We start from the raw sequence: 25,740 nt of genomic DNA on the forward strand, positions 1-25,740 counted from the left end.
CTGCAGTTACTATTACTGGTGATTTAAAATAACTTTCTTTGGCTAGCTATGTCTCCCTGCCATGTACAGATTGCTTTTATGATTTATCAAAGCTTCTTAAGGATGCTCTTTCAGAGCTGCCTGCTGCTTCTTTACAGTTAGTACAGTAGAGCACAGCTCTAGAGGGGTATTGCTGTATGTGTCCCACTTTAAGATCAGACAGGGTAATCCATAAATAACACTGCAGCTAAAAAGCTTGTGACAGCTTTGGATTATACAACCAGGAAAAATGTATGTTTGTGGAAAGAGTTTGTGCTATTTAAAGTGAAACAATTTTATGAATTTGATGCCCAAGTCCACCAAAATATTTTGAAACTTGGTAGAGAAATCACCACATCTGTGTAAAACGAATTGATGGAGCATAGACAGGGATTCCTGAATTAATCTATCCTACTGCACAGTGCAAGGCAGACTTCTTGTGTTTCTACATCATTCTTTTCAGTCTGTGCAATGAACACCTCATGGTGCTTATGGGATGAATATATCCTAGACACAGGTGCAAAAATTGCTGCTAGTTATTAATAAATAGGTGAATTTGAATGGAAAATGCAGAAGACATAATGAGAGGGAGAAAAGGCAAGCAATGATGAAAGATATAGCATTTTCAGTCTGGGTGTTGGTTCTTATTTGCAATGTCACGGCTGAAGGAAGAAAAGCACAGGCCATGCTTCATCTGTCTCCATATGTAGGCAATTTTGCATGAATATGAAGCTATTCATTGCCTACAGTAGAATTAACTGTAAGTATGGCACAGTGTGCATGTTCTCTGTACTGTCTGTGCTCTGTATCATGTGTACTCTGTACTATCTTTGCTCTGTACTATATGTACTCTGTATTATATGTTCTCTGTACCATATTTGCTCTACTCTGTGCATGTGCTGTAGTGCTCTGTGTGCATGTGTGTGTGACAGAAAGTGCATGAATGCGTGTCTCACTCCTTCTCTGACTCATAATCAGAGGGAAAACCTCTTTGGAGAGCAATAACAAAAACTTGATCAAGCCAATGTAAGCTCTCAGGAGCCATTCAAGCTGAAGAACAGGCTGCTAAGGCCACCAACCACCACTCTGTGCTTATCAGCGTCTGAACAACGACACCCTGAAGGATGAAATGCAGAAAATCCACACTTACACTTTTCTTCAGCAATTAACCCTCAATTCCAGCTCAATAATTAACTCAAAGTCCAGCAGACCAGTTTTGGCTTATTTGTTTTGTTAATTGCAGTCTAAATTGTCTAAATAAGTGCTTGGGTCTTCACTAATTCAGTCTCTTTGAATTGGCCTTCTGATTTTTAAAGTCAATTGTTCATCACACTGGGTACTATCTTTGGTAATGGGCTGGGAATGAGGATTTGCTTATGCAGGAAACACTGGCTAGAGGAAAAGGAGGGGAAAAATGGAATATACATATTATGGGAAGAGACACAGGTAGCAGCTACAGGTATGAGTTATATCTGGAAGAACAGAACCAAAGCCCAACCATCCTAAAGCTAGAACCACGGGGAACACAGTGTGCTTCCAAGTGCTGAAGAGGCTTTAGACCAGATTTCCTTTGGGCTACACAGAGCACTATTTTACCAGATTGCCCACTTGCATTTGGGTCTCCAACCATAAAGGAAAAAAACAGACTGTCCCTATGCTTGAAAAGAAAATGAAAGCTCTACTTCATATTGCTCATGCCTGTCATGGAATTATTTGTGATTCTCCCTGTGGGGGTCAGAGGGAAATCCTGACCCTGGCATCTCCCCATTTCTCAAGGGCACATGTATCCTTCACTGTTACACTCCCCTGAGAAGTTATTCAAAGGGCCAAACTGAGCCTTTGTCCCCTCATAGGTACCTACCTATTGCCTTTGTGAAAATAGAGGCCTTCTTTAAAAGTGTTGCTCTTTATTGGTCTAGGAATCCCACATGTCTATGACTAAAACCTAACCAGGATGTGGACTGTGCCACCAATTTTTTGAATGCACCTACTTCATTTCAGACAGCCATGACACCAAATTATGGTGTTTCTTCACTAGGAGTCCCCAGCACAAAACTGGATGAGGATATCGTTTACCATATTACCACAATTAGATTCAGGAGAATAGTAAGGGTTATTTAACAATTTTTAAAATAATGCACTAAAAATACCAATTTGGACCAGACATCATAAGCCTGGCATTGGTGTGGCTTTCCTGCACAGTTGTGATGAGTCTTCCCTGGCATTGACCACAGTACCTGTTTATCTGCTTATCCTGATGGCTTTGAGGGGCATTCTGCCAAATCACAGAGAATTTGCCAACTCCTGGATGTAACGTTTCGAGGATGGACAAACAACTTGTTGGGATTAAGGTGAGGTCAATTCATTTTCAGCCTGTGAGAGTGGAATGTAATTATAATCAAAAGGAAAATGCATTTAACCACTGCACTAATGATGCCCTCCCTTCTGCTGGCCCCTTTGCCAATTGGTATGATTGTGAAATGAGTTAGGGAAAAAACTATCTATACAGACACAGACACAACAACACAGCTCCTGCTGACTGCTAATCAGTTTGCAGCAGGAAGGCAGCAGTGTCCTAAATTGTGTAGTCCCTCCCTGGTTCTCTAAGAGCTTCCATCAACTTCTCAACTTATTTGCTCTGTTTTGGAGTCTCTGGGGATGACAACTCTGAATAATGCTTTTTCCTCAAGAATTGCCTGAAAGAGTGTAAAGCACTAGTTAGGACCAGGAAACTTCTGGACTCTGGTCTGCTTCATTTCTATCCTTTCAATTTCCCAAGTTAGATAACATGGGTATCCCATTAGATAAAACCACACTACCCCTGCCATCAACAGTCTGTAAATATCTGCAGAAAAATTAAACAGATGGAGAGGAATATATCCTCGATAGAATGATAAACAAATGCTTGTGTTGCTGATGTACAGTTGTGACCAATTTTAAGTGCAGATGTATTTTAATGGAAATTGTGAATTAAGACCAGAATTTATAGCTAGAGTCCCTGTCTATCTGACTAGAGTAAAAGCAGAAATATCCTTTACTGGTTGGGTTAACTGGTATAGACATGGCCACAGAGTCATGAAGAAACAGCAAATCCCTCCAACACCAGCCCACCAATTTCCATAACCTCCTGCTAACAGTGTGCAGCCAGGTGTAAGGAAGTTCACAATTGCAATATATGGGGCCAGAGAAACTCAAATCTACTTATGAATAACATTCGTGAAGCTCGTTCTTAAAGATTGAACACAGAACCACCTTCAAAATGTCCTAGAATTCTGTTTCAAGACCTTATTTCAAGTCTCATTCATTTCACTCGTCCAAAAGAGCTCCATGTTTAAGGCCTTTTAGACCACGATTATTTTACTTAATAATTATGAATTAAATAATTCCGAGATGGTTTTCATTCTTTAAACAGAAGGACAGTCTGAAGAACAGAATCACAAAATATTTTGGGTTGGAAGGGACATTAAAACCATCTTGTTTCAATCTTCCTGTCATGGGTAGAGACACCTTCCACTAGACCATGTTGCTCAACGCCCATCCAGCCTGGCCTTGAACATTTCCAGGGATAAGGCACCAGCCACAGCCCTTCATGTAGCTCATCTATTTTCTTGTAACTGAGCATATTTTATTCTACTTCTCTTTATCACTCTCATCATGTTTTCCGTGAGCTACATGGACAAAAGGGATTAGGAAATTTCCTAACAATCAAGAACCACAGAAAATACAGACAAAAGGAAGCAAAGATTTTATTGACATTTCTTTACACAGAACACAAGCTACACAAAATGCCACAATAAAGCATATGTAGAAAAATAGTAGAATCATATTGGCACTGATGACTATTCATTATTATTATTATATTATTATTATCATCATCATCATCATCATCTTATTATACAGATTTCATCATAACCATAATAAATAAGCATTAAAATTTCACAGTGGCATTATAAGCTTTACATTCATGATCTTATTTATACAAGGGACCATGTCAGATTTCTTCAGCTTTTTTGTATGGTCATGATTCAAAGTAGTAGATTTAAAAATTAAAAGCCCTTTCCCTTAACCTATAAGGATCTGTCCACAGTAATCCATTGACTTGATCCCTTGGAGAGGTCTGCAGTGGTCTTAAAAGACATTGCTTTTAAAACACATTTGACCAACTGGAAAATTGGCCTTAAAAAGAACACAGAACATTTGTTATCTTGTGGTGGTCTGACATTGAGATGCCATGGATGCTGCTGGTTGCCATTTGTTAAGATCTTGTGGCTGTATAAAGCTCTTCACCAGGTCAATCCACTTGCAGATTTGATCCATTGTACCAAGAGTGCATTTGACCAGCATTTCTCAGGATCAGACCTTTAATAAAGACCTTGTGAATGCTGTTGAGTCTGAACCTACATTCCAAGAAACTTGATTTGCATTTCCATTTTCCTTAAAATATCACAGAATTGACTCAACTTCACATGTTTCCACTTAGTGAGATTAGTTTTGGTTTTTTGATGTAAGTCTCACTTAAATCTTGACAGACATAGTTAAAGAAAATTGAAGTGTGTGGCAGCTGACAAATGTTCATTAGGGAAAGGGAAGTAAATTAGACAGAGGCAGACAGAGCATGTGCTGTAAATCTTGGTGTCTAAAAAAAATAGTACAGATTTTCTAAGCTCTCAACCTCTAATTATTGCTGCTTCTGTCTGATTTGAAATAATTCTTGAGAAACACAACTGCCTCAATCAAATATAATAATGTCTCATTTAAAACTCCAACCTCTAGTGTCACATGATGGAATTCGCTGTACTTGTATTCAGACCACAGAAAGGGTTATAATTAAAAATACCATAGACTACTCATCTGCAAAGTTCAGCCTCAATATCAAGTTACTGTATAAATTCAAATTTGCAGAATGTTGTAGTTACTGTTACATGCACCAGTTATATCATGCATATTGCTTTGCCTTGAACAATCAGCCCCAAAGGAAGTACTTGGAGAAGGATATATCTCTGATGCTTTGCTTTGCAGCCTGTGTGCACAAACATGGGCATGAATCCAATGCTAGTATTTTACATCCACTTTGCAAGAGTACAAATGGTTATCAAGTTCAGGGGCCAACCTCTTGATTTTGTATAGTTTTTTTATGATTAAAACCCCCATAAATTTGAAATGCTTCAAGCTGAAATTACTCATTTGAAACTCAGCCCAATATTATTTGGCAGTTGCTTATCTGAAAAAACCTTACACCATATTATTTAATTCAAAAAATTTTCTAGCCTTGTCTTTGTTAACTAAAAATTTTAACAGTGTGCATACAGAAAACCACTTTCAGAGCTAATTATTTACAGGAAAGAGTAGGGTTTAATTCCAAGAGGTATTTTCTAAATATTTAATAAATAAATAAAAGGTAACTCTGAAACACAGGCTAAGGATCTTCACAGAACTGTGCTCTTGTCCATTGAATTCTAGTCCACATGCCAGTTGAAGAATAGTGAAGGTCCAACTTTAGGTGTTACCATTAAGCTGGGAATTAATCCAGCAGTGTAAGGTGTTCCATTTTAATAGATACTGCAAAAATGTGGTTACTTCTGCTGCCATTTTTAACTTTAACTATTAAAAAGTCAAAGTCTGATTTTGAGACCTACAATTTTAACACACTTTCAATAAAGTGTGATTAAACCAAGAATATGGTTCCAGTGTCAAAACCAGAGTAACTGTGTCTGTACATTTCATACAGGGAAAGATAAGACATCAATCAAAGCCTGCCTCAGAGATGCCTTTTGTTTGTAACACAAACTAGAATGCTTCAGTGCCTGAATTTGCAGCATGGAACAGAGGGCTAAGAAAGAGAACAGAATTCACCTAACTTTCTTTATTGGCTAAATTAGACTCATCAACATAAACTTCCTCTAAACAAGAAAGAAGATCTCCCAACAGACAAGTCTTTCCCACTTAAGGCTTGTGCTGTTCATTGAAGGTAATTCTGTATATATAGGAAGTTTAATTTTCTACTGTCTCAGATGCTGTGACTAATTGTATAAGTATAATTGAAAGATAGAGACGTAAGATCAGGGTTTTTTTATTATTTTAAAGGATTTGAGTAGATTTTAAGGGAGTTATAAAGATGATTGATGCCAGAGTCTAAGACAATAATAAATAGATTCATTGTTCAAGTACAAGAAAACAAGTTTCAGGTGAAACTATTCCTCTTTTAAGGAATCTTATTATTAGATACAAATCCAAATAGAAAAAAAATCAACATAATTTTCAATTTACTTCTGAACTTTTTGTTTGCAAATATGCTGATCTGTGTTTTGACCTGATACTTTTACCAAAAGCCCAATAATATTTCTGGAGTGATTTATTTTGATGAATTGGCTAGGATTTTGGAATGTGTTCTTTTCAATTTATCTGCCATTATTGCCATCTCAGTGGGGTATATTCCTGTCACATCCTAGATAGAAGGAGGGTTTATCTTTGCCTTCTCCTCAGTCTGTCAGAGCTATATCTAGACTCTGACTCACCTGGAGACCCAAAAAGGAATGGGACAAAACATCAGTGTATGTTTTTTCTTGGCAAAACAAACACAATAGAAAATGAACACAAGATACTCTACAAATACTAGTGGGTTGTCAGTGGTGTGAGTTTTTTCCCAGACATGCAGTGGCAAAGGAATTCCATGGCTTGTCCAGACTTCTTGACTGATCTCCTTCATGTTTCATAAGAAGACTTAACTGCAGAAAAAGAAAATAGCTAATTTCCCAAACTGGATGCATAGTCAAATATATAGAATACTAAAATTAGTAAGAAGAGTGGCAAAGCTGATAATTCATTGATCTACCAGCTTAAAAAATGAATGCTTGGTTGAAGAGGATGGATGTCAAGGAAAATTAAGAGACAGTGACAGGCTTCCTGTCTTAGGAGACAGGGCAGCTCAGTTTGACATGTTGCATTGACCATGGAAACCATGGGGTTGGTAGATAACACACATCAAACTCAGGGCTGCTTAGATAAGCTTTGTCAGCTAATGGTGTGCCAAGAGGTTGACAAATCACTGCACAAAACAACCTCTCTCCACCACTGAGGTGGATGAAGCCAAGAAATGGCTCTTTCACAGGACCTGGATGAAGACAAGAAATGACTCTTTCACAGGACCTGGATGAAGACAAGAAATTACTCTTTCACAGAAGCTCTAGAGGACAACCAACATAAACTGCCCCTAGAAGAAATTAAACCTGTTAGAATGAACACCAGCTTCCTCCTAAGGATGCTGTGGTATGGTATAGATACACTGTGTATGGGAACACAGGTTCGCCTCTTATGGGAATAAAATACAGCTCCTAGGGGAAAAGATGTGTACATATGTATTTGGGGTATACGTCCTACGGGAAAGATTACGTATAAGAACTATACTTTATCTTAGCATTTTTACTGAAAGTGATGACTCATTTTACATCAAAAACATTCCCACTTAACATTTCCCATGCATGTAGCTGCATATTTAATAGTATCAGAAATGTCTTGGCCTCTTTGCACAGCTGGGAATGATGCACGTAGTCAGATCCATATAAAAGTAGCAAAGAGTAAGTGCTGGAACAGGCAGATTCCTAATAGCACTTATGCTTTCAGGAAGGAATGATAAACTTCTTAAATTAGATGTTTGAAATATGGGAGTTTTCAGCACCAAAAGCTGTTATTAGTGTAACCCCCTTTACAGGATGAATAAAAAAAGCAAAGCCATCACAATATTCCAACCACCCACTCCAAAATAAAAGACAATTATTGAAGAATGGAGTTTCATGTGGAGAAGAGGGGCCTTTTTGTTCCTTTGGATAACTTATCTGTGTTTTTAGCTGATATCTTTCAAAGACTGGAAGGCATAGTGGATTGTAGTAAGAATTCACTGTATCACAGTTTCATATTTAAAGAGGCAGAAGATACTTGAAGACATGAAACTCCATACAATTAGCATAGAGACGTTGGACTTATAGGATATATATGCATGTGTGCAAATCCATTTCAGAAAGATATGTTTAGGTTGCTACTCAGATAAGAGCATTTTGCAGCACTTTGGGTGAAAGTAGAGAATTGAATCTTCAAAAGCAGAGAAATCAAGTTTCAAGGTTGTAGCAGAAGTTAATTTAGTCTGACCTTTTGCATAAAACGAGTTTATACATATTTATTCTTTTTGCTTTTGTCCTATGAGAGGAAGGCCTGATTCATCTGCATTTAAAGCATTCTAACTGTTTAACACTGATTAAACTCTTCTCATAAGCATTTTTATTCAGCACATGGATTTCTCTTGGGGAAGTGCAGATGTATTACACAGTCTTCCTAAAACAGAGAAGAAATGTCAGCAGCCCTGGTCACACTGGGCTTCCTCAATATCTGTGCCCAAAGTATAAATAATTCAGAGGGGGCTGGAAGATTCCAGTTGTGGCAACAGGAGAACAGCTCCAGCTCTTCAGATTAGAGCCTCAGACAGGGAGATGTGATGAGTGCCAGCAGCCAGAGGCCCTCCTGAGGAGGAAAAAGGCACCAGTCTGCAGCAGAGCAACCATCCAACACATTTTGCCAGTTCCTGGTGCCTCTTAAACCCAGTTCAGGGTTGAAAAACTTGAGAGGGCCCAACAAAAGATTGCTGAGGGGGTCTAAGCACACAGCTTCTGAGGACAGACTGAATTAGGTTTGTCTAGCCTGGCACAAAAAACACCAGGTGACAAAGAGCTGAGAGAAAGCATGGAAAAGGAAGTTACAACTGTACCAGAAGCAAAAACAACCCCATTGAACAAAAAGGTGGGATTAAAAAAAAAAAAAAGGTAACAGAAAAAGCTGCAGCTCAGAAAATTTAAATTGGAAATTTTTAAAAAATTTTTTGTTGTGTGCTTGGTTGTTTTCCCTGGGAGTGATATACAGCAGTTAAGTAGGTATTCCAGAGTAGCTGTAGTACATCCATCACCAGAGGGTTTTAATATCTAGCAAGAGAAATATATGGCTGACCTTACCACGAGGCTCACGATAATCCTGCTTTGAACAGGAATTATACAGGGATACTTCCAGCTGCTCCTTCTGAAACAAAATATTCTGTCATCTGTAACATGTCTGGATAGGTTCATGGCAGTCTTCATAAAGGGCTGAGAAAATTGACTGGAATGAATGTGTGAGCACGACATCCCCCTCCTGGATAAATGGAATGGCAGTGCTGGATGTTTTTGTGAATCCCTGTCTGCACAGACTTCACAGTACATGAAAGAGATGCATGGTCATGGAAAGGTGACCAAGCGAATATGGGAATGTCTGGACAAAGAACAGTAGTTTAGGGAAATTTAGGCATCTCAAAGGAATTGCAAATTAAGGGAACCATGAACAGAACCAGGGGCACAACCTTGGTGTGGTTATGTTTGACCCCAAAAGCAAAACCAAACCGGAGGAGAGTGAACTGCAGCCAATCAACCCCCCACTATGATTTTCATTACTCCAAATATTAATGGTCTAGTTTTTAATTCAGTGATTATTTTTCCTGAGACTGTGGTACTACAGCCATAAACCAACTGCATTAAAGAAGATGAACACTAACTCCAACAGACCTGGATTTATTTTGGTTTATAATTTGAAAACACTTCAATGATTAAATAAACACTGAAAAGTTGGAGGAGGATGTAAATTTAGCTAGAAACTGTAAATTAGATAACATTAACTAACAAAACTGCTGAGCATATGTGTTGAAATAAAGAATAGCACTCCATAAGAGTTCTCTAAGGACATGACCTTTAGCATCTAAATAACCAGCTGGAGTGAAATATGTCAGGCTGTTCTGATAATAATTTATAAATGGAAATTTAAGTCCATAAAGAAAATAATCATTCAGCTAGACTGACACATATTGGCATGCTGAGACTGCCTCAGAAATGCTCCATGACTATTCATTATATATTAAATTTCATGGGATATTTGCATAAGCCTTCACAAGTGTCTAACCTTATTATTAGAAGTTCTTATCTTTCTCCTTCATCACCAATTTCACTATTTCAAATGCAGAGGTAGAAAGCAAGAGAATTTTTTTTAACATGCAAAACGCACCAAAGAAAACTACAAATTCTCATGGAAAGTTTTGCTTGAATTCCCAGTTTTCACACGGTCTTGTGATAGCTTTCTCTCTCAAGTGTGACTCTTTTCTGGCAAAGGAACAGTGAAGAGGATTGGTCAGTGGATATTTATGAAATGCTTTGAAGTAAAATAGTGCTCAGAATTTGTGTAGGTAATTCCAAAGCTCTGTGCTAAGGTTTCATGTCTTTAGAAAATAATCCTTTAAAGCTAAAAAAATTCAACTTCTTCTATTGTCAGTGGACAGACCTGATTTTGAAAACAAATTTTGAATTTCATTAAAGGGAAAATGAGCACTCATTGGAGGCCAGAAAAAGACACACTCCCTGACATATTTTAAAGGAGCCTTATTCATATCTTAAATGTTTGCTCTTGGTCAAAGTGAGCAGTCAAAACTTGCACACATGTATGAAAAACTAAAGTAATCCAGTCCACAAATGCTGACCTTCCAGTTTTTGTTGATGTCTTAGACACCCAGAAAGTGAGTCTTATAATGAGTTACCTGTATAAGAAACAGAGATAAATAACCCTGAATGCTACCAAAGCAGAAAACAGGACCACTCCTGCAGATTTTCAGTACCATCTACCTCTCTTCACTGACTACAGATAGAAATTAGGCCTTTTATTTTAGTAGAACAAATTCATTTTGCAACAAGTTTTTAAGCACAAATTAGGTGAGGAAAATAAACAGGGAAAATTCTACAATTCTCCAAGAAGAAAGAATCCCAGAGGATTCAGGAGATTGGATTCTATTTTTTCACAAGACTGAAAACCAACTCCTTGAAAATCCTCAGGCCAGATGCAGAAAGAAATTAGTATTCCGTCTCTCATCTACACATTCTTAGTCAATACTGCAATTTCTCTCCATCCATGCTTAAACAAAAATCCATTTCAGAAGATATTAAATTCTTTTAAAACTGGGGAGAAATGGGCTTTAGGAGACTCAGAATATCAGAAAAAAATTAATCCAGCTATTAATAAAGGCATGATCATAGAATTATAGATATCCACAGAACTGTTATAACCACACTGTTTTCAAGTGCTTCAATTCTTTTAAAACAATTAATGTCAGTCCTCTTAAATGTTATATTCTGCTTCAGGACCTTCTTGTCTTTCTTCCATCACCCTGTCTTTGTCTCTGTCTTTCAAAGACTTGACATCTGCTGGCTCTGCTCCTCTTTTACTACACATGGCCTATCACCTTCCCCCCAGAGAACATGCTCGTCTGAGCTACAGCTCACACTTCACCTCTGACGCTGGAAAACTTCGATTGCCAAATTCACTTAACCTGGTGGAGATCCTCCTTGTCAGTTTTGAGCTTTTTAGATGTTAAAAAACAACCTTGGAATGTTGGCTTTGTTTTTTACTTAACTGAAGAATCCTTTAGAATTGAAAGGAGTTTCACTTCAAATACGACTGACACTAATATTGACATGCTATTAAAAAAAACCCAGGTTTGTCCCTCTGTCCAAGGTCTTAAAAAAAACTCTCTTATCCCCTACAAATGTGAGAGCTTCACTGAAGAGTTTAAGCCCTGCCCCCATAGATAGAGGAAGGCAAAGGGGACTTGTGTAGATTGTGGGGGAAATCCTTGCAGAAATACTGCAAATGTACTTAAATGTATTTTAAAATGTATTTTATGTGAAAGGACAATATATTGAAATTCCAAAGGTTGTGACAGAAACAAAGATGCTAATTGGACACTTTGCTAATTTTTATGAAGATAATTATTGCTGTATATTTCTTTCCATGTAAATACAAATCTGAAAATAAGTCCATGCTGATGACTATACTTTGATGAAGTCCAAAAACTTAGATATTATTTATATTATAATGACAATGCAGATTTCTTTGCCATATTCTCTATACAATTGAGTGGATTTATAGTACTTAGAGACAATGCCCCATTAAAAAGAATAAGAGAATAAAAAGTGAGGGAGGCTATTCTGAGAACTTGAAATGGAAACTCAACTAGACCACTACTGCCAATATATCCCACAATGTTCTGCCAAGGACGATAAAATCTCTGTCTTATCACAGGAATTATACTTCCCAGATTTTTCTGAGGTTCCACAGGAGCTTTCTTCTATACTGCACAAGATGTAAGTTATGTGGACCTGATCCAAGTCCATAAACAATCCAGCTCCAACTCTGAAACCAGACTGAGCCATCAAAGTATTCTATATTAATAGGATCACTGACACCTTTAGGTATATTTATCCATCAGTCAGAGCACTGGTAGGAGTACAGAACATCAAAGTGAACTTGGAAAGACCCACCAACTCCTTCAGCAAAGCAGAGACCTTTTCCCATGTCTTTTCTCTCACAGTCATACACACAGAAGGCTGGGAATGCTGTCCAATGTCCAATGCAAGGCAAGAACCTCCAATCTAAGAACAGCTACACTGGTTTGTTGTCAGACCCAGGACTGTGAGAGTTAGCGAGTGAGACCTGGAAATAAGCAAACTTCTTTGTATAGACTATGTCCACTCAGCAGGCCTGTATATAAGTGTAAAGTCACTTCTTTCTAAATGTTTTGGAAAATCTTCAGTTTGCAGAGTCCTGAACATTTTCCACAAGTGGACCAGACCCTCATGCAGCACACTGGAGGTTGCTTATGGTTAGAGGTTGGTTTCTTTCCTGTTTTTCCATATGGAAGTACTAATCCTGGCTCAAAAGAGCTGCACTATATAACAGCTTGACCTCCATGTCCCATTACATTTAAAATTCTCTAGACAATTTACTGAGGAAGAAGTTGTGATATGTCCGTGCAGCTGGAACTAGACTGCTGAGGGCAAAAAGTGGGAAAGAATTCCCAAACAAGAAGTGAAAACCTCAGGTTTCCTGATAGAATTCATTTTTTGAGTAAAACTGACTGCTAACATTTAACAGTCAATCTGTAAAGAAAAAAAGAGAAAAAGAGAGAGAGAGGGAGACACAATAGTATGTACCTATTTAATTCAAGTACTGAGGTATTGTTTAAGAAACGTGTCAATATTGAATCATACCATGGAATTGTTCCCATGGAATTTCTGCCCCTATGAGGGCACAAGGGTTTTATGTGTAATGCTTCTTTTTAGGTGTTTTAGTCTCACCCTTTGGTATATACCTTCTTTCTCCTTCCTATTTTAAATACAATGCATCAGTTATCAAGCCAGCATTTTTCCTTTATCACCATTTGCCAGTCTGCTAGAACTCTTTTCTTGAATTAATTTTGTGTAATTTTTTCACTTTTTTTCTTTTGAGAAAAAATTAGTTCTACCTTTTGCAACTACAAATATTTCCCTGTGGCTGTGATGCTTTTTATTTTCATTTTGTATTCTCTTATTTCACAAATCTTCACCATCTTCATCTTAGTTTACTGATGGGAGTCTTGATACCTAAACCAAACTTTGTGATTTTTTTACAGTCATTGCTACAAGATATGGAGACTCGTTCATTTCTATTTTGAAACAAACTGTATTTGCTTAAAAAAAATGCCTGCCTTCTAAACAAAAAGAATTGTGAAGAATTATTCACTTTCTCGTTTTCCAAAAAACTCCTGTGACATTGAAAATTCATCAAAATGTTATGAAAATGTGTAGAAAGTTACTGAAATTTTTCACTTTAAATCTGATAACTTTGTGATAAAAATCTTACTGTAAATTTGATGAAAAAATGGGAAATATGGGGGTTTTTTCAAATTCTTAAAAACAACATGATATCATTGCATGAATAAAGTTTTAAATAGTTCAACCAGCTGTAACAATATAATAATTAGGACTGTATACAGCTTTGCAAATGGGCATTGACAAAGCATTTAGAGTGTATTGCAGAGGATCTTAAGACATCCTTATATTTTTTAAGCTTTCCACAATCCTTACCATTCTGTATCTCCAGCCTTTATTTTTCCAAATATTTGGGGTTTTCAAGGGTATAACTGGGTAGACTTTGAATTCCATATCAGCGTAATAAATTAAAAAAAAATTGTTGGAACAAATGGACTTAGGTACAAATGCAAACATAAAAATCGTACCTTTAAGGTTATAACAAACACAGTCAATTATGATCCTCTATAAACGTAAACAGAAGAAATGTTAACAGATGCCACTGATCTTTTACAAATAATCCAATATAGTCCTCTTGGTTTGGCAGCTTGTAACTCAAATGAAATTCTTCCCAAACTAAAGTTGGGGTTTCTTTTTAAAGACAAATATCAACATTTGTTCATTCTATGTAAAATATTTTACTCCTTTCCATTATTTGAATGTACAATTTGTATGTTACAAATTATTACCAGTAATGGAACCATCCAAATATTTTCTTCCAACAGAAAGACTGAAACTGTCATAAATGGTTTGCAGACTTTTCAGTTCATCACAAAGAAGGTTTTAACCTGAGTTCACATACACTTGTTTCCTTGTGTGTTAACTACCCCAAAAGTGCTACAAATGTAGAGCTTTGTTAATACATAAATAAGCAGTAAATCAAGGACAGACAAGTTCCTGGTTCAATATTCAGGAGAAATGGGAATTATATTGGTCCAATCACATTTAGAGAATTAACCTTCTTATTCTGATTCTGTATTTCAGAAGTGGCTCATGTCTTTGTGTGGACAAAAAAAAAATAGAAACTGAAGAGGAATATTTATTTCTTCCAAAAGCACCAATACCTGGAAGCTTGAATGCCTTAAAGCCATAGCACTTTATTCTCTGAAAGAGAAATGGAAATGGAAAGTTTGCAAGTCCCACCTGATCTCATTTCTAACATTGCACTCTGTTGGCTAAGGAAATCTCCTCCACCCAATGGAAAGGTTGGCCTCTGTTACCCTGTACTTCAGGCACTATTTGAAGTAGTTGAGTCCTGCCACGAGGAAAAACTTCTCCAGGAAAAGTTCGGAGTCCAGCACGGCAATGTGGGCAGCCCGGCCTATCAACGTGTTGGCGGTGTTAGGCAGAGCGTGGAACACGTTGTGTCTGATCAACGTGCAGTCCTTGGCCCCAATCAAAGGCTGGAGCAGGTTGTTGATCATTTCTGCGTAAACAGGACCTGAAAAAGCGTTGAGATATCACAACTACATGCCAAAGCTCCCAGACCCTCTCTTTTCTTCCAGTATCATTTAATTACAGTCTCAGTGAGAAGGAAAATGGAAGCAAGGCCAAAATAAATGTAAGAGACAGCAGTCTAGTTCAAAGATTTGCCAGGTACCAGAGTGGTGCTCATCTAATGGAGGCACTGGCCATGAGGAGGGATCTGCTGAAGATGCTTAGCATGAGGCCTGGGACATCCTCAGCCTTTCTTCTGTCAGGGAACAAAATGCTCATGTTTCTTTTAGGGGAGTGGGGTTGGACTCACGCTGCCTATGAATTCAAATGTGAGAGGGTCTGGCAGGACACAAGTCCATTTGGGTTTCTCTGGTGATTGATTCTAATGCAGGAAAGGCGTTATGTGGAGATAGTTGAGGTGTTTATAGGGGCAGAAACAATGGCTCAGGTAACATTTACAGATAAATTATCTGATGTATTGATAAATATAATGGTCTGCCTCCTGCTAGATCAAATATGTCCCCAAGGAACAAGCACTGTAGGAGAGTTGGAAGAATTTCCTTTTAATTCATGTCTGAGGTAGGATAGAAAGAGCTGTCATTTAAGTAAGAGGTATGAAGGCAACCATGGTGACTACTGGGCCTGTGTGTCTCCTGTTTCCAAAGAATATCTCAATTTCTAGGTAATCATATATGTGAAACGGGGATGAAATTGCACTGAACATTATTCCTGGATGTGGCATCAAACTGAAGCCATGAAACATTTTATAAATGAGCAAAACTGCTAATAACAAAAGCAATACAACAGCCTGAGCTCACAGGAGGGCCTCTAGTGGTGTGAGTCCTGATGTGTTTTACAGATTTTATTACAAAATATGATTTTAGATCTGTTCCTTAAATTATCTTGCAATCATTCAAGCACTACTGAAAACAAAGGGAAACCCTCCTTATTTTAAATATGTTGAGAAAGACTTCATTATGGGGAAGAAAGGGGAGACAGTACAAGTAAATCACTAGACTACAGAAAAACATTGTCAGGAGCTAGTTCTATTATCACTTAAAAAAATAAAATTAGAGGTAAGGAGAGGAAGCAGTAAGAAACCTTTGATTATGACCTGATTGAAATTTGTTTTCATCAGGAAAAGAGCTTCTTGAAAAGCTTATTTTATTGATTTCAGTAATTTCCTGTGGGAAACGAACACTTTCTTCCTTATCAAATAAACATTTGAGTTTTCATCATGTTGATGAAAAACCCTTCTAATGTAATGACCTCAGTTGCACAGAAATGTAATTCTTCAACAGCCTTGGGAATACATAAAAGAACTTAAACATACCTGTGTGTCTGTCCTTAAGTGCATTTTTGCACATTTCTATTCTTGCTGAATGAAAAGGTACATATCTGTCTTGGGGTGAGGCCACTAACACAACATTTTTAAAATACTGAAGACCTGTTGCAAACATATTAAATACATTAATCACAATTAAGCACAGCGATGAAAATGAATACATTGTCAGCATGATTATTTCATGTTCAAAGGCTTTTTATAATCTACAGTGCAAAATATAATTATGAAAACATGCAACACAATATTAGAAATATTCATAACAGATTAAACACATTTCTGTTGCTTCTGTGAACTATTTGTTACTTATCAACACTCACACATGTTAATTTTATGTCAACAAGGAAAAGTAAGAACTGTCTGTAAAAAAAATACATTTATTAAAACCTTATTCTTGCAAGTATTTATACCTCTAAACAGGATCAAGTTCCAAAATTACACAATAAATTACTAAAATTCTCAAACAAAATAGAGAGAGGGAGAAGAAAAGGAATTGCTATAATGTCATATTTTTACATTGGTGTTGAGTGAGTCTTAGGGTCCATCCAGACCCTGCATGCATCAGTCACTTAACAAATCCGTGCTGCTGGTACATCAACTGAAAACCCCAAATCCTGCCTCTTCCCTGGAGCTAATGGGGCCACAGATGAGCTCCTGCTTTTTGACCTGTCTATGGTCACTTGAGTTCTCCATCACCCACATTTAACAGAAAAGTAAGAAAATGGATACTGATGGCATAACCTACTGATTCAGAGAATATCCTGAGCACAGAAGAGCTGTGGGTTTGTCCTTCATCTTTCCCTCCCTCTTATGGGAAAGTGGTCCAGAGCCAGAGCCAGGCTGGATGGGGCTTTTAGCTGCCTGCTCTAGTGGAAGGGGTCCCTGCCCATTGCAGAGAGATTGGAGCCAGATGATCTCGAAGGCCCATCCATGTCTCTATGATTCCACAACTATGATTTCTAGACTTTCGGAGAAAATCTGGCCATCACCACCACAATGAAAAGTCCTGCTGGCTGCCTTTCCAAAACCTGTCTTAAAGTGTTTATAATTTTCTTCTTGTGAAGTCAAACCAACTGAGTTTGCAACTTCAGTCTGAAGTCAAAGATAGGAGAAGCCCCAGTGAGTGTTACCATAACTAAAACCTTATGTGAAGAGGTTCATTAGGGAAGAATATTTTATTGTGGGTTTTGTTTTGGTTTTTATTTTCACAAGTACGAGGAACATTTGTTAAAGAGATTGAAAGGTAGCAGGAACTTCTACTTTGATAAGAAATTTAGAAAATGCTGGAGGCTTAAACATTCATCTGGCAATGTAGGCACAACACTGTTTCTGGCATTTCTCCCTCTGTAGGTTCTCCCCACTTCTTTTGGGAGCAGGGTGCCAGGGTAGGGACATCTATGGAATCAGTATGCCAGCTCATACCTTCACACATGGACATGTCTGTATCTTCGGATATTTTGCCTAAGCATCTACCCAGGTGATTCTGACTTTACAGACAACTCTCTCCCCATTTAAATCTCTGCTTTCTCCATTTTCAAGGACAACACCTGCATTTATAGCCTCTTATATCTCCAGTCTACCAAGCTAACAAGCAGCAAATTGCTTTGACTCACTACACGTGCTTGGGAATTCATTGCTCGGGAAGTTAAAATATGAGCTTTTTGTGTAGACCTAATTTTATTTTAACTTAACAGTAGTAAAGCAGTCATCAACTGTATTCCATAGAAATAGGAACTAGGGAATCAAAGGGAAAATTCAAATAACACCAATTTACACTGACTTCCTGTCATTGATTGAGTTATGTAGCATATCTGTAAGATTTAGATGTTCTATTCATATTAACGTAGTCTTTGTTTCCTATTAGCAGTGTACAAAAGTATGAGAAAAGAATTAAACTTCAAGTAGTGACCTTGTCACTACCTACTTAGCACCAGTTTGCTCACACTCAATATTAAAAATAACTCTTAAAAGAAAACAACTGCTTCAACAGAAGGATCATGCTTGCATTCTTTTCTTAAGTCTGATTTATTTAATTTATTCATGACAGACTAAAGAATAGAAAAAAGATTCTCTATTCAGACATCACTTTTCTAGTGTGAGGCCATTCATCTTTCTCTGTAGTAGAGAAGTGTCAGAATAGACATGAATAAAATTTGCTCTTCATCTCACAGAGTCATATTTCCTAGAGACAAGAGATGTTAAACTTACAAAATAATAATAAAAAAGTAAAAATGGTTTCCATCTCATAGCATAAATTAAGGAATGATGGCTTGTCAAGAATGATGTTTCTTGCTTGCAGAATATAAACTCAGGTGCATGTTTACTACAGCACAAAGGTCTTATTTAATGCTAACAGTTTCGCAAAGACATTATCTGATAACTTTCCCAGAAAAAATGCACAGATGAAATTGATATTAGATTTCAGACAGGACAGCCCTTCTAAAAAAAGTGTTTGAAGAAAGATCATTAACAAAATGCAGATTTCCTTATCTCCCTGGAGAACAGGCCAATCCAGCACAAGCCCATGGAATAGCCCTTGGTATTTACAAGGAACATCAAGCCCTACTCACCCGTTTTTTGGCTGAGCTGATAGAGGAAACACTTGCGTAGATCCGCGTTGTCCCTGAAGGTCAGTTGCAAAAGTGACCCTGACTTTTTTAACTTCTGCATTAGCCATAGACCTGAAATGGAAATTGGTGCATATTTTTATCCTTTGTAAATCATCAGAAGGAGAGTTAAAGTTGTGCCTACAATATGGATAGCACTGTAATTTTCTAGAAGTCTTGTTTGTTCTTGTACCCCTAATCAACAGGAAGAAAAGTCTAAAGGTCTCACAGGATAGAGGCAACAGTTTTAAGCTAAAAGAGGGTAGATTTAGGCTACATAGAAGGAAGAAATTTCTTTACAATGAGGGTGGTGAGACACTGGAAGAAGTTGCCCAGAGAGGTGGAAAATGTCTCATCCCTAGCAATAATCAAGGTCAGGTTGAACAAGGCTTGAAGCAAACTAATCTAATTGAAGATGTCCCTGCTAACAGCAGGGGTTTAACTAGATGATCTTTAAGGTCCCTTCCAACCCAAACTATTAATGATTCTGTGGTTGTCTCATGGTAGTCAGAAGAATACTCAGGAAGACTGAAATGTGGGACATTTTATTTCCATAATAACGTCTCTTTGTCAGCCGTGGAGGTGCCTCTCTTTATTTGCAGCTGAGGAGAAGTGGGAGACTAAGTGGAAACTAAGGTTGATCTCTCACTGCTGCACACCCCTGAGCTTTCCAGGGAGCAATATGATGGACCTTGTAGATATTGAAATTGCAATTTTTAACTGAATTTTGAAAGTTTGAAGTCTTCAGCAAATATTTTCCACAACTTCAAAGTACAAGTCATGCTACAATAAATTCCTACCTCCAGTTGTTGCCCTCTCATACACTCTGCCATGGACCACAGCCAGTCAAAGCTTTCCCATCAACTCTTACCTGTACTAACCAAAGTGCTGTTGTTGTAAAGCGTTCCCAGGTGAGGCCCAGAGAGGGACAGGAAGGTGTGTAACTTGTTGAGGTAATAGCGAAACCTGGGGCGAGTTAGTACAGATCGAATGATGACGTTACCAAGGGAATGTCCAATAAAACTGTTGGGAAAGAAAGAATTACATTAATAGGAAACCCATCTGTGTTTCCTTTAAAATAAACATAAAGATGGCACAAATGGTTCTGGAGGGAGGACTCTGTCGGGACTTTCAATAAGATTCTTTATTTCAGCCTCCAAGATCCTCTTTCATAAGAATCTTTCTTTCATTCTCATCTATAATAATGTAAAAATTAATCTCACTGATTCAATGGCTTTTGATACAGGGCACTTTGGGAAAAGCTAATTTCATTGGATATTGCTCCTGTAGCTTAAACAGTTACACACTATTTGCTATCTAATAAAGCTTACCTTATTCGGGATATGGAGAGGTTGTACAACTGGATATGCTGAATAATTTCATCCAATAATCGGTCAGTCATTGTATCAAAATCAGCAAAAGTATCAGTCTGTTGAAAAATTAAATGAGTTCATGAATTAAAATATATTACACTTATTGCAGACTGATGTTATTTTTAAAGTGAAATTCAAGCAGAAATGTAACAACCAGTGTAAATTTTCTTTTTACACGCTCAACGGGGGGAAAGGGAGATTTTTCTCAGTCTCCAGGTCCTCTTTTAAACTGAAGTTCTCCTTTGAGAGACGTTGCTGAGTGATTCCAGAATCATAAGCATGATGCTAAAGTAGCCTGACTTAACATTGGAGAGAAGAGCTAATGCTCAGCTGCTCTAGATGCCAAGGTCTGCATATGGAAGAAAAGCTTTTGGCATTTAGGATTCAGCAGATTACTGCAATAAAATACTGTACAAGATTATACATTGACATGAGGTTTATGCTGATGCTAAGGATATCATCACGAAATTATTTGGCTATCTTAATCAAATGCTGTGTGTTTGTTATTCATCAGTCATCAGTAGGAGAATGAGTGCTAGAGACAGATGAATAATTTGATGCTTGCAACAGTACTGCCAGTTGTGAGACAATAAAACAAGCAATATATTTCCAGTCTATACAATTATAGGCAGATCTTATTCAGAACTTTGTAATTTGGCAATCCAACAGGACTCTAAATCAAACTCCTAACTAATGAGATGCCACAAAACAATCATCAAATGTTGGAACAGCTATTCAGAGTAAAGATATGAGTAATTAATGCTTTTGAAATGTATGAGTAATTAATGCTTTTGTGACACAACTCATCTTGCTAATTGCAGCTCTTGCACAGGAAAACATGTCGATATTCACTTTGCAGTACAGACTTAAAATAAATGTTCTCATAAACTAAAAACAGTCCAGTAACCTTCTGCCTGTTTGTTTTGTCTGCATTGATAATTAATGATTTCCTCCTAGGTTCATTATCCCAAATCTTTCAGGTTGTTTAAAAGTGCAAGAATATCAGTCTGAATGTTAATCATAACCAAAATATGTCAAGTGTCATATTTCACCTGATTATATCTCCATTCTTTACTATCATTTCAACCTGACTGAGCTTGTCAAACGCATAACAAATGAATGCCCAAAAAAGTGATTTGAATTTTCCTCTATAAAGTAAACCAGCTAAATGACTGATTTCTTGGGTCATTTTCAGTGTGGTTCTCAGAGAAGGGGAAAAAACAATGATGAGATGCTTTACAATATTAAAATAGCCATCAAGCCACCCAGGTTCCACTTCCAGTGCTGTGAGAACTTCCCCACCTTCCCAGACAATAAAATCTCTAAATAGTTTCCATTATGGTCTCTGGATAAATACAGATGTTGAAGGATATTTCATTCCCTGAAAACATTCTCATCTTCTGGAAGAGGCCTTGATGGAAGTGTAAAGTGGTCTCCTGACTATCTTCACCTTGCTTACATTCACTCTCCAGGTCTGCTACTGACAGAGCTGTGCACTGAAGTGGCAAGTTCACACACATACACCAACCAGCCACTTCAAAATATAAAAGCTTTTGAACAAACAAGGTTAGAAAGTTTTAACTCAGGTTTCTCAGGTGCTCATAAATCAGAATAATGTTTCTGACTGCACAATGGAAATCCTTATCTTGTGCATAAAGTTAGGCCTTTGGTCGTAAATATGGCTCCACTGCCAAGCAAAGCACAGGATTCATTTCTGTTTCTCTGCCTAGACCAGCAATCAATTTTTCTGGAAGACATTTCTTTATCATTCAAGGAAATAAATCCCAACAAACACTGCAACAGGAGAAACAATGGCTGATGCAGCAAAGGGAGCTGACAACACCTGCTGGATATTCCACATCCTCTGGAGAATTCAGCATCACTAAACTTGCTGTTTCTGCTGGTGCTGTTGCAGAGGCACCAGGCTGCCAAGTTTGCAAACTGGCAGGATAAATCCATTTTCTTCCTCTAAGGTCTAGTCCTATTACTGCTAATGTCATTGCCTTAGATTTTAATGCCAGTAATATTTTCCAATAGGTTTGAACACCCTATCAAATTAGACGGGAATAGAACCAAGCCTTTGCAGTAAATACTACATAAAACTCCCTGAATTCCCCAGTGCTTTTGTTTCACTCAGCTGGTGGAAAGGCATTTGCTGAAGGCACTATTTCAGCAATAGAAAGGAAGACAGAAATTAGCTCTGTAGTACCTGATTTCTTTCAGACATTAGGAAGTCCAGTTTTCCACCAGGAAGTCCCAGTTCAATAAAAGTCTTTACCAGCCGCAGATCTGCACTGTTACCTAGGAACAAATGATATTTTAGAAGATGCAATTCAACAGAAAAACAAACAATATAGAGTCAATTTAACACAACAACCTTGACACCACGGAGCTCTTGCTAAGTGCTGCTAAGAACATTATCACACCTCACAATCATGCATTGAAACATCAAGAGAACAGGAATTCCCACAGCCTGCTCCAGGTGGGCTGGACCTCACCTGCTGCTGTGGGGGACTACAGAAATGGTGGGTAAGAAAGGGCAAAGATCAGGTCCAGAAAAATTCTGTCCTCTATTTGCTCAACAGCAGAGGTAAGACAGAAAGACAACAAGCTCAGGTGAGGCCGCCAGGGATGCCTCAATTCCTGTGCTGGGCTGTAGGGCTGTACCTTCAGATGCAGAATGGCCCATCTCATGTATTCACAATCAGAGATGGTGCTGAAATACTATCAGACCCCTAATATTTTGAGAAATGCCTCGTTCTGTACTAGGAAATTCCAAAGTCTTCTCAAATCTTTTGTTGGTGAAGAAGTTACCAGTACCTCACCAGAAAGGCATTCCTGCTACTGAGATATTCAATGGCAAACAGTCCTGGCACAAGCCAGTGTTTGTTTGTTTTTGGGGTTTTTTGGGGGGTTTTTTTGGGTTTTTTTTTTTTTTGGTTAGTTTGTTTGGGTTTTTCTTTGTTTGTTTGGTTGTTTTTTTGTTTTGTTTTTTTCTTTTTTTTTTTTTGAGATATCAGAGCCTCTACCACTTTTTCTCCGTAGTTTCAGTGTTAACATCTACACCTTTATAATGGATATCAATAATCTCCCAAGAGAAAGTTTACATTTAACATAACTGTTTCCTGCTTAGAAAGCATATACGTAAAAAATCCCAAGACCTGCTTCCTCTGCAGTGAAGAATTATTCTTATACTCTCACTTTATAAAGTCAAGCACTATTTAATCTATAACAGTGTTTTGGGGGTTTAAATAACATTTTCCTCCTGGGGACATAGACATACTGCAAAACAACAAATCTTCTGTGGAAAGACAATGAGTTACTGCAATGCACTCTTCCTGTGCATGGGAGGACTGATGTGCTTTGGTGTAGATTGCTGTTTAAAAAACACACAAGAACAACAACAACAAAAACAAAAACAAACAGAAAATAAAACAAGAACCAGAGAGCAGGACTCCATATATTAGCAACAATACTTAATATTCTCATAGATACTTTATTATGATGGACTGAATAACATAATAAGGAATAAATATTTAGCTAAAACAAATACTTAGGCTCTCCATACTTTCGTTCTTGCAGAACATCTGTCCTTTTTTTGTAATTTACACTGAAATAACTTACAAATAGCAATTCTTCCTGGCCTTACCATCCAATCCATGGACACAGACAACCAGGTGAATTCCATCTTCCAAATTTTCTTCCTCTTCCTCTGGTGGAAAATATGGGATATCAGAAGCTAGTACAGATAAGTCACTGTACAGTAATCCTTCAATCTTCATTTCTTTTTTAAATTTTTCTTTGGCCTGATAAAAACTGGAGAATACATTAGTTAATCACAATAGAACTGGGTGGTCAGCAAAAAATCTTCAAACTAGAAATGAGGAGGCTTGTCTTTGCAAGAAATTATGTTTTCACCTTTCAAGTAGAGACTAGAGACCTGGATGCAATTCCTTATCTATTAGGACTGGGGGAAGTCAGAATGAAGGGAATAAACTCTGTTTCTTTGTAATTTGTCTACATACAGGGAAGAACTAAAGTGCATTAGCAACTCACACTTGCCAGAGGAATGAAACAGCAGCAAAAAGTAATTTTCTGGTACCTCATAAAATGAGACTGAGGCACAGAATTAGCAATTCTGACTCTTGACAATGGCATTGACCTTATAGGTACTGAAATACAAAATGTATCATTTTGCTACCATCAGATACACTTAGGTAGAAGGTTTTATCCTTCTTGCTCACATTAGAATTAAGGGATGCACCTCATGTGGTAGCCATTTTGGGGGTTTATTTGATTTTGGATTAATTTGAAAACAATTTAGTAGAATTTAGAAGAAGAACATTTCTGAAAGAATTAAGATAACACTTTTCCTACTTAGAGGTCTAAAATTTGATTAATTCACCCTGAAGCATTCTGCTGCCTGAAGATGCCAAACTCCTCAATGGCTTTTTGATTCAGTAAAACTTATCCAGAAAATTCAGGAATTAATAATTACAACATAAGTGTAGAATTAAATAGAAAACTAGGAAGGACAAGCTTTGGAGATATAACCTTTAAAGCTTGGGCATCTCTTAAGGCAATGTGATATAATCATAAAATCATTAAGATTGGAAAAAACCTCTAAGATACTCAAGTCCAACAGTGATTAATTACTTACATCAGCCCAACTAATTTTAAGGGACATAACAATGAAAAAAATAGGTTTTGGGCCATTAATCTGGAAGCCTTTAATTCATGTGCATGAATGTATGCTCAAATGTTCTGTTTCACAATGAAGAAACAAATTCTGTGCTTAGATTTGTCAGGACTTAACCATGGTGTATAAAACTTCAGGATGCTTTCAAAAGAATAAAAGTAAAGTCTTGTGTTGAAAATGAATGTACATGCAGACAGCCAACATTTTGGGCAGCTGAATGGATTGAGAAATTGCAGTGCTACTGTTTATTGTCAGCACAGCAGAGGTACTAAACTATATTGGAAAAATATAGGTGCTAGTGTGCCAATCTGTGAAATGGGCCCCTGTGACATCAAGGTCACGATGCGGCACTTTAGTGTTGGGCAGTGAAGAAAGAAACAAAAATAATGCCTCTTCTCCAGCTATCCATGGATTCAATTCCCTCATTTTCGAGTTTGAGAAGGTGAAGTTGAGACATATCAGCCAATCTGAATTCCCCATTTCATAGTTTAGATACTGAATGGAAAATTATTAAAGCAGAGGAGTAAAACAGTCTGTGGCACTGCCACAGTGAACTATCAGGGATCGATGTTCTGGTATGAGT

General features: G+C 37.5%; 1 protein-coding gene across 25 annotated transcripts in view; it reads right to left on the reverse strand.

Annotated features, from left to right (window-relative positions):
• Positions 1 to 2,255: 2,255 nt before the first annotated feature.
• Positions 2,256 to 25,740, reverse strand: part of FAM135B (family with sequence similarity 135 member B) — a 203,946-nt gene continuing 180,461 nt past the window's right edge. For 23 of the 25 annotated variants that reach the window (XM_064398103.1, XM_064398159.1, XM_064398183.1 and 20 more), the window contains 7 exons: positions 24,108 to 24,274; positions 22,668 to 22,759; positions 20,417 to 20,514; positions 19,957 to 20,108; positions 19,050 to 19,160; positions 16,471 to 16,584; positions 13,973 to 15,141 (listed from right to left, as the gene is read on the reverse strand). In XM_064398103.1, coding sequence (XP_064254173.1) covers positions 14,936 to 15,141; positions 16,471 to 16,584; positions 19,050 to 19,160; positions 19,957 to 20,108; positions 20,417 to 20,514; positions 22,668 to 22,759; positions 24,108 to 24,274 — 940 coding nt within the window. In that variant the 3' untranslated portion in view covers positions 13,973 to 14,935. Of the gene's footprint in view, positions 2,392 to 13,972; positions 15,142 to 16,470; positions 16,585 to 19,049; positions 19,161 to 19,956; positions 20,109 to 20,416; positions 20,515 to 22,667; positions 22,760 to 24,107; positions 24,275 to 25,740 lie in introns of those variants that run through there. The other 2 variants (XR_010350422.1, XR_010350440.1) reach the window with 2 other exon arrangements.

The sequence above is a fragment of the Passer domesticus genome, chromosome 1, assembly GCF_036417665.1.
Source record: "Passer domesticus isolate bPasDom1 chromosome 1, bPasDom1.hap1, whole genome shotgun sequence".
Lineage (NCBI taxonomy): Eukaryota > Metazoa > Chordata > Aves > Passeriformes > Passeridae > Passer > Passer domesticus.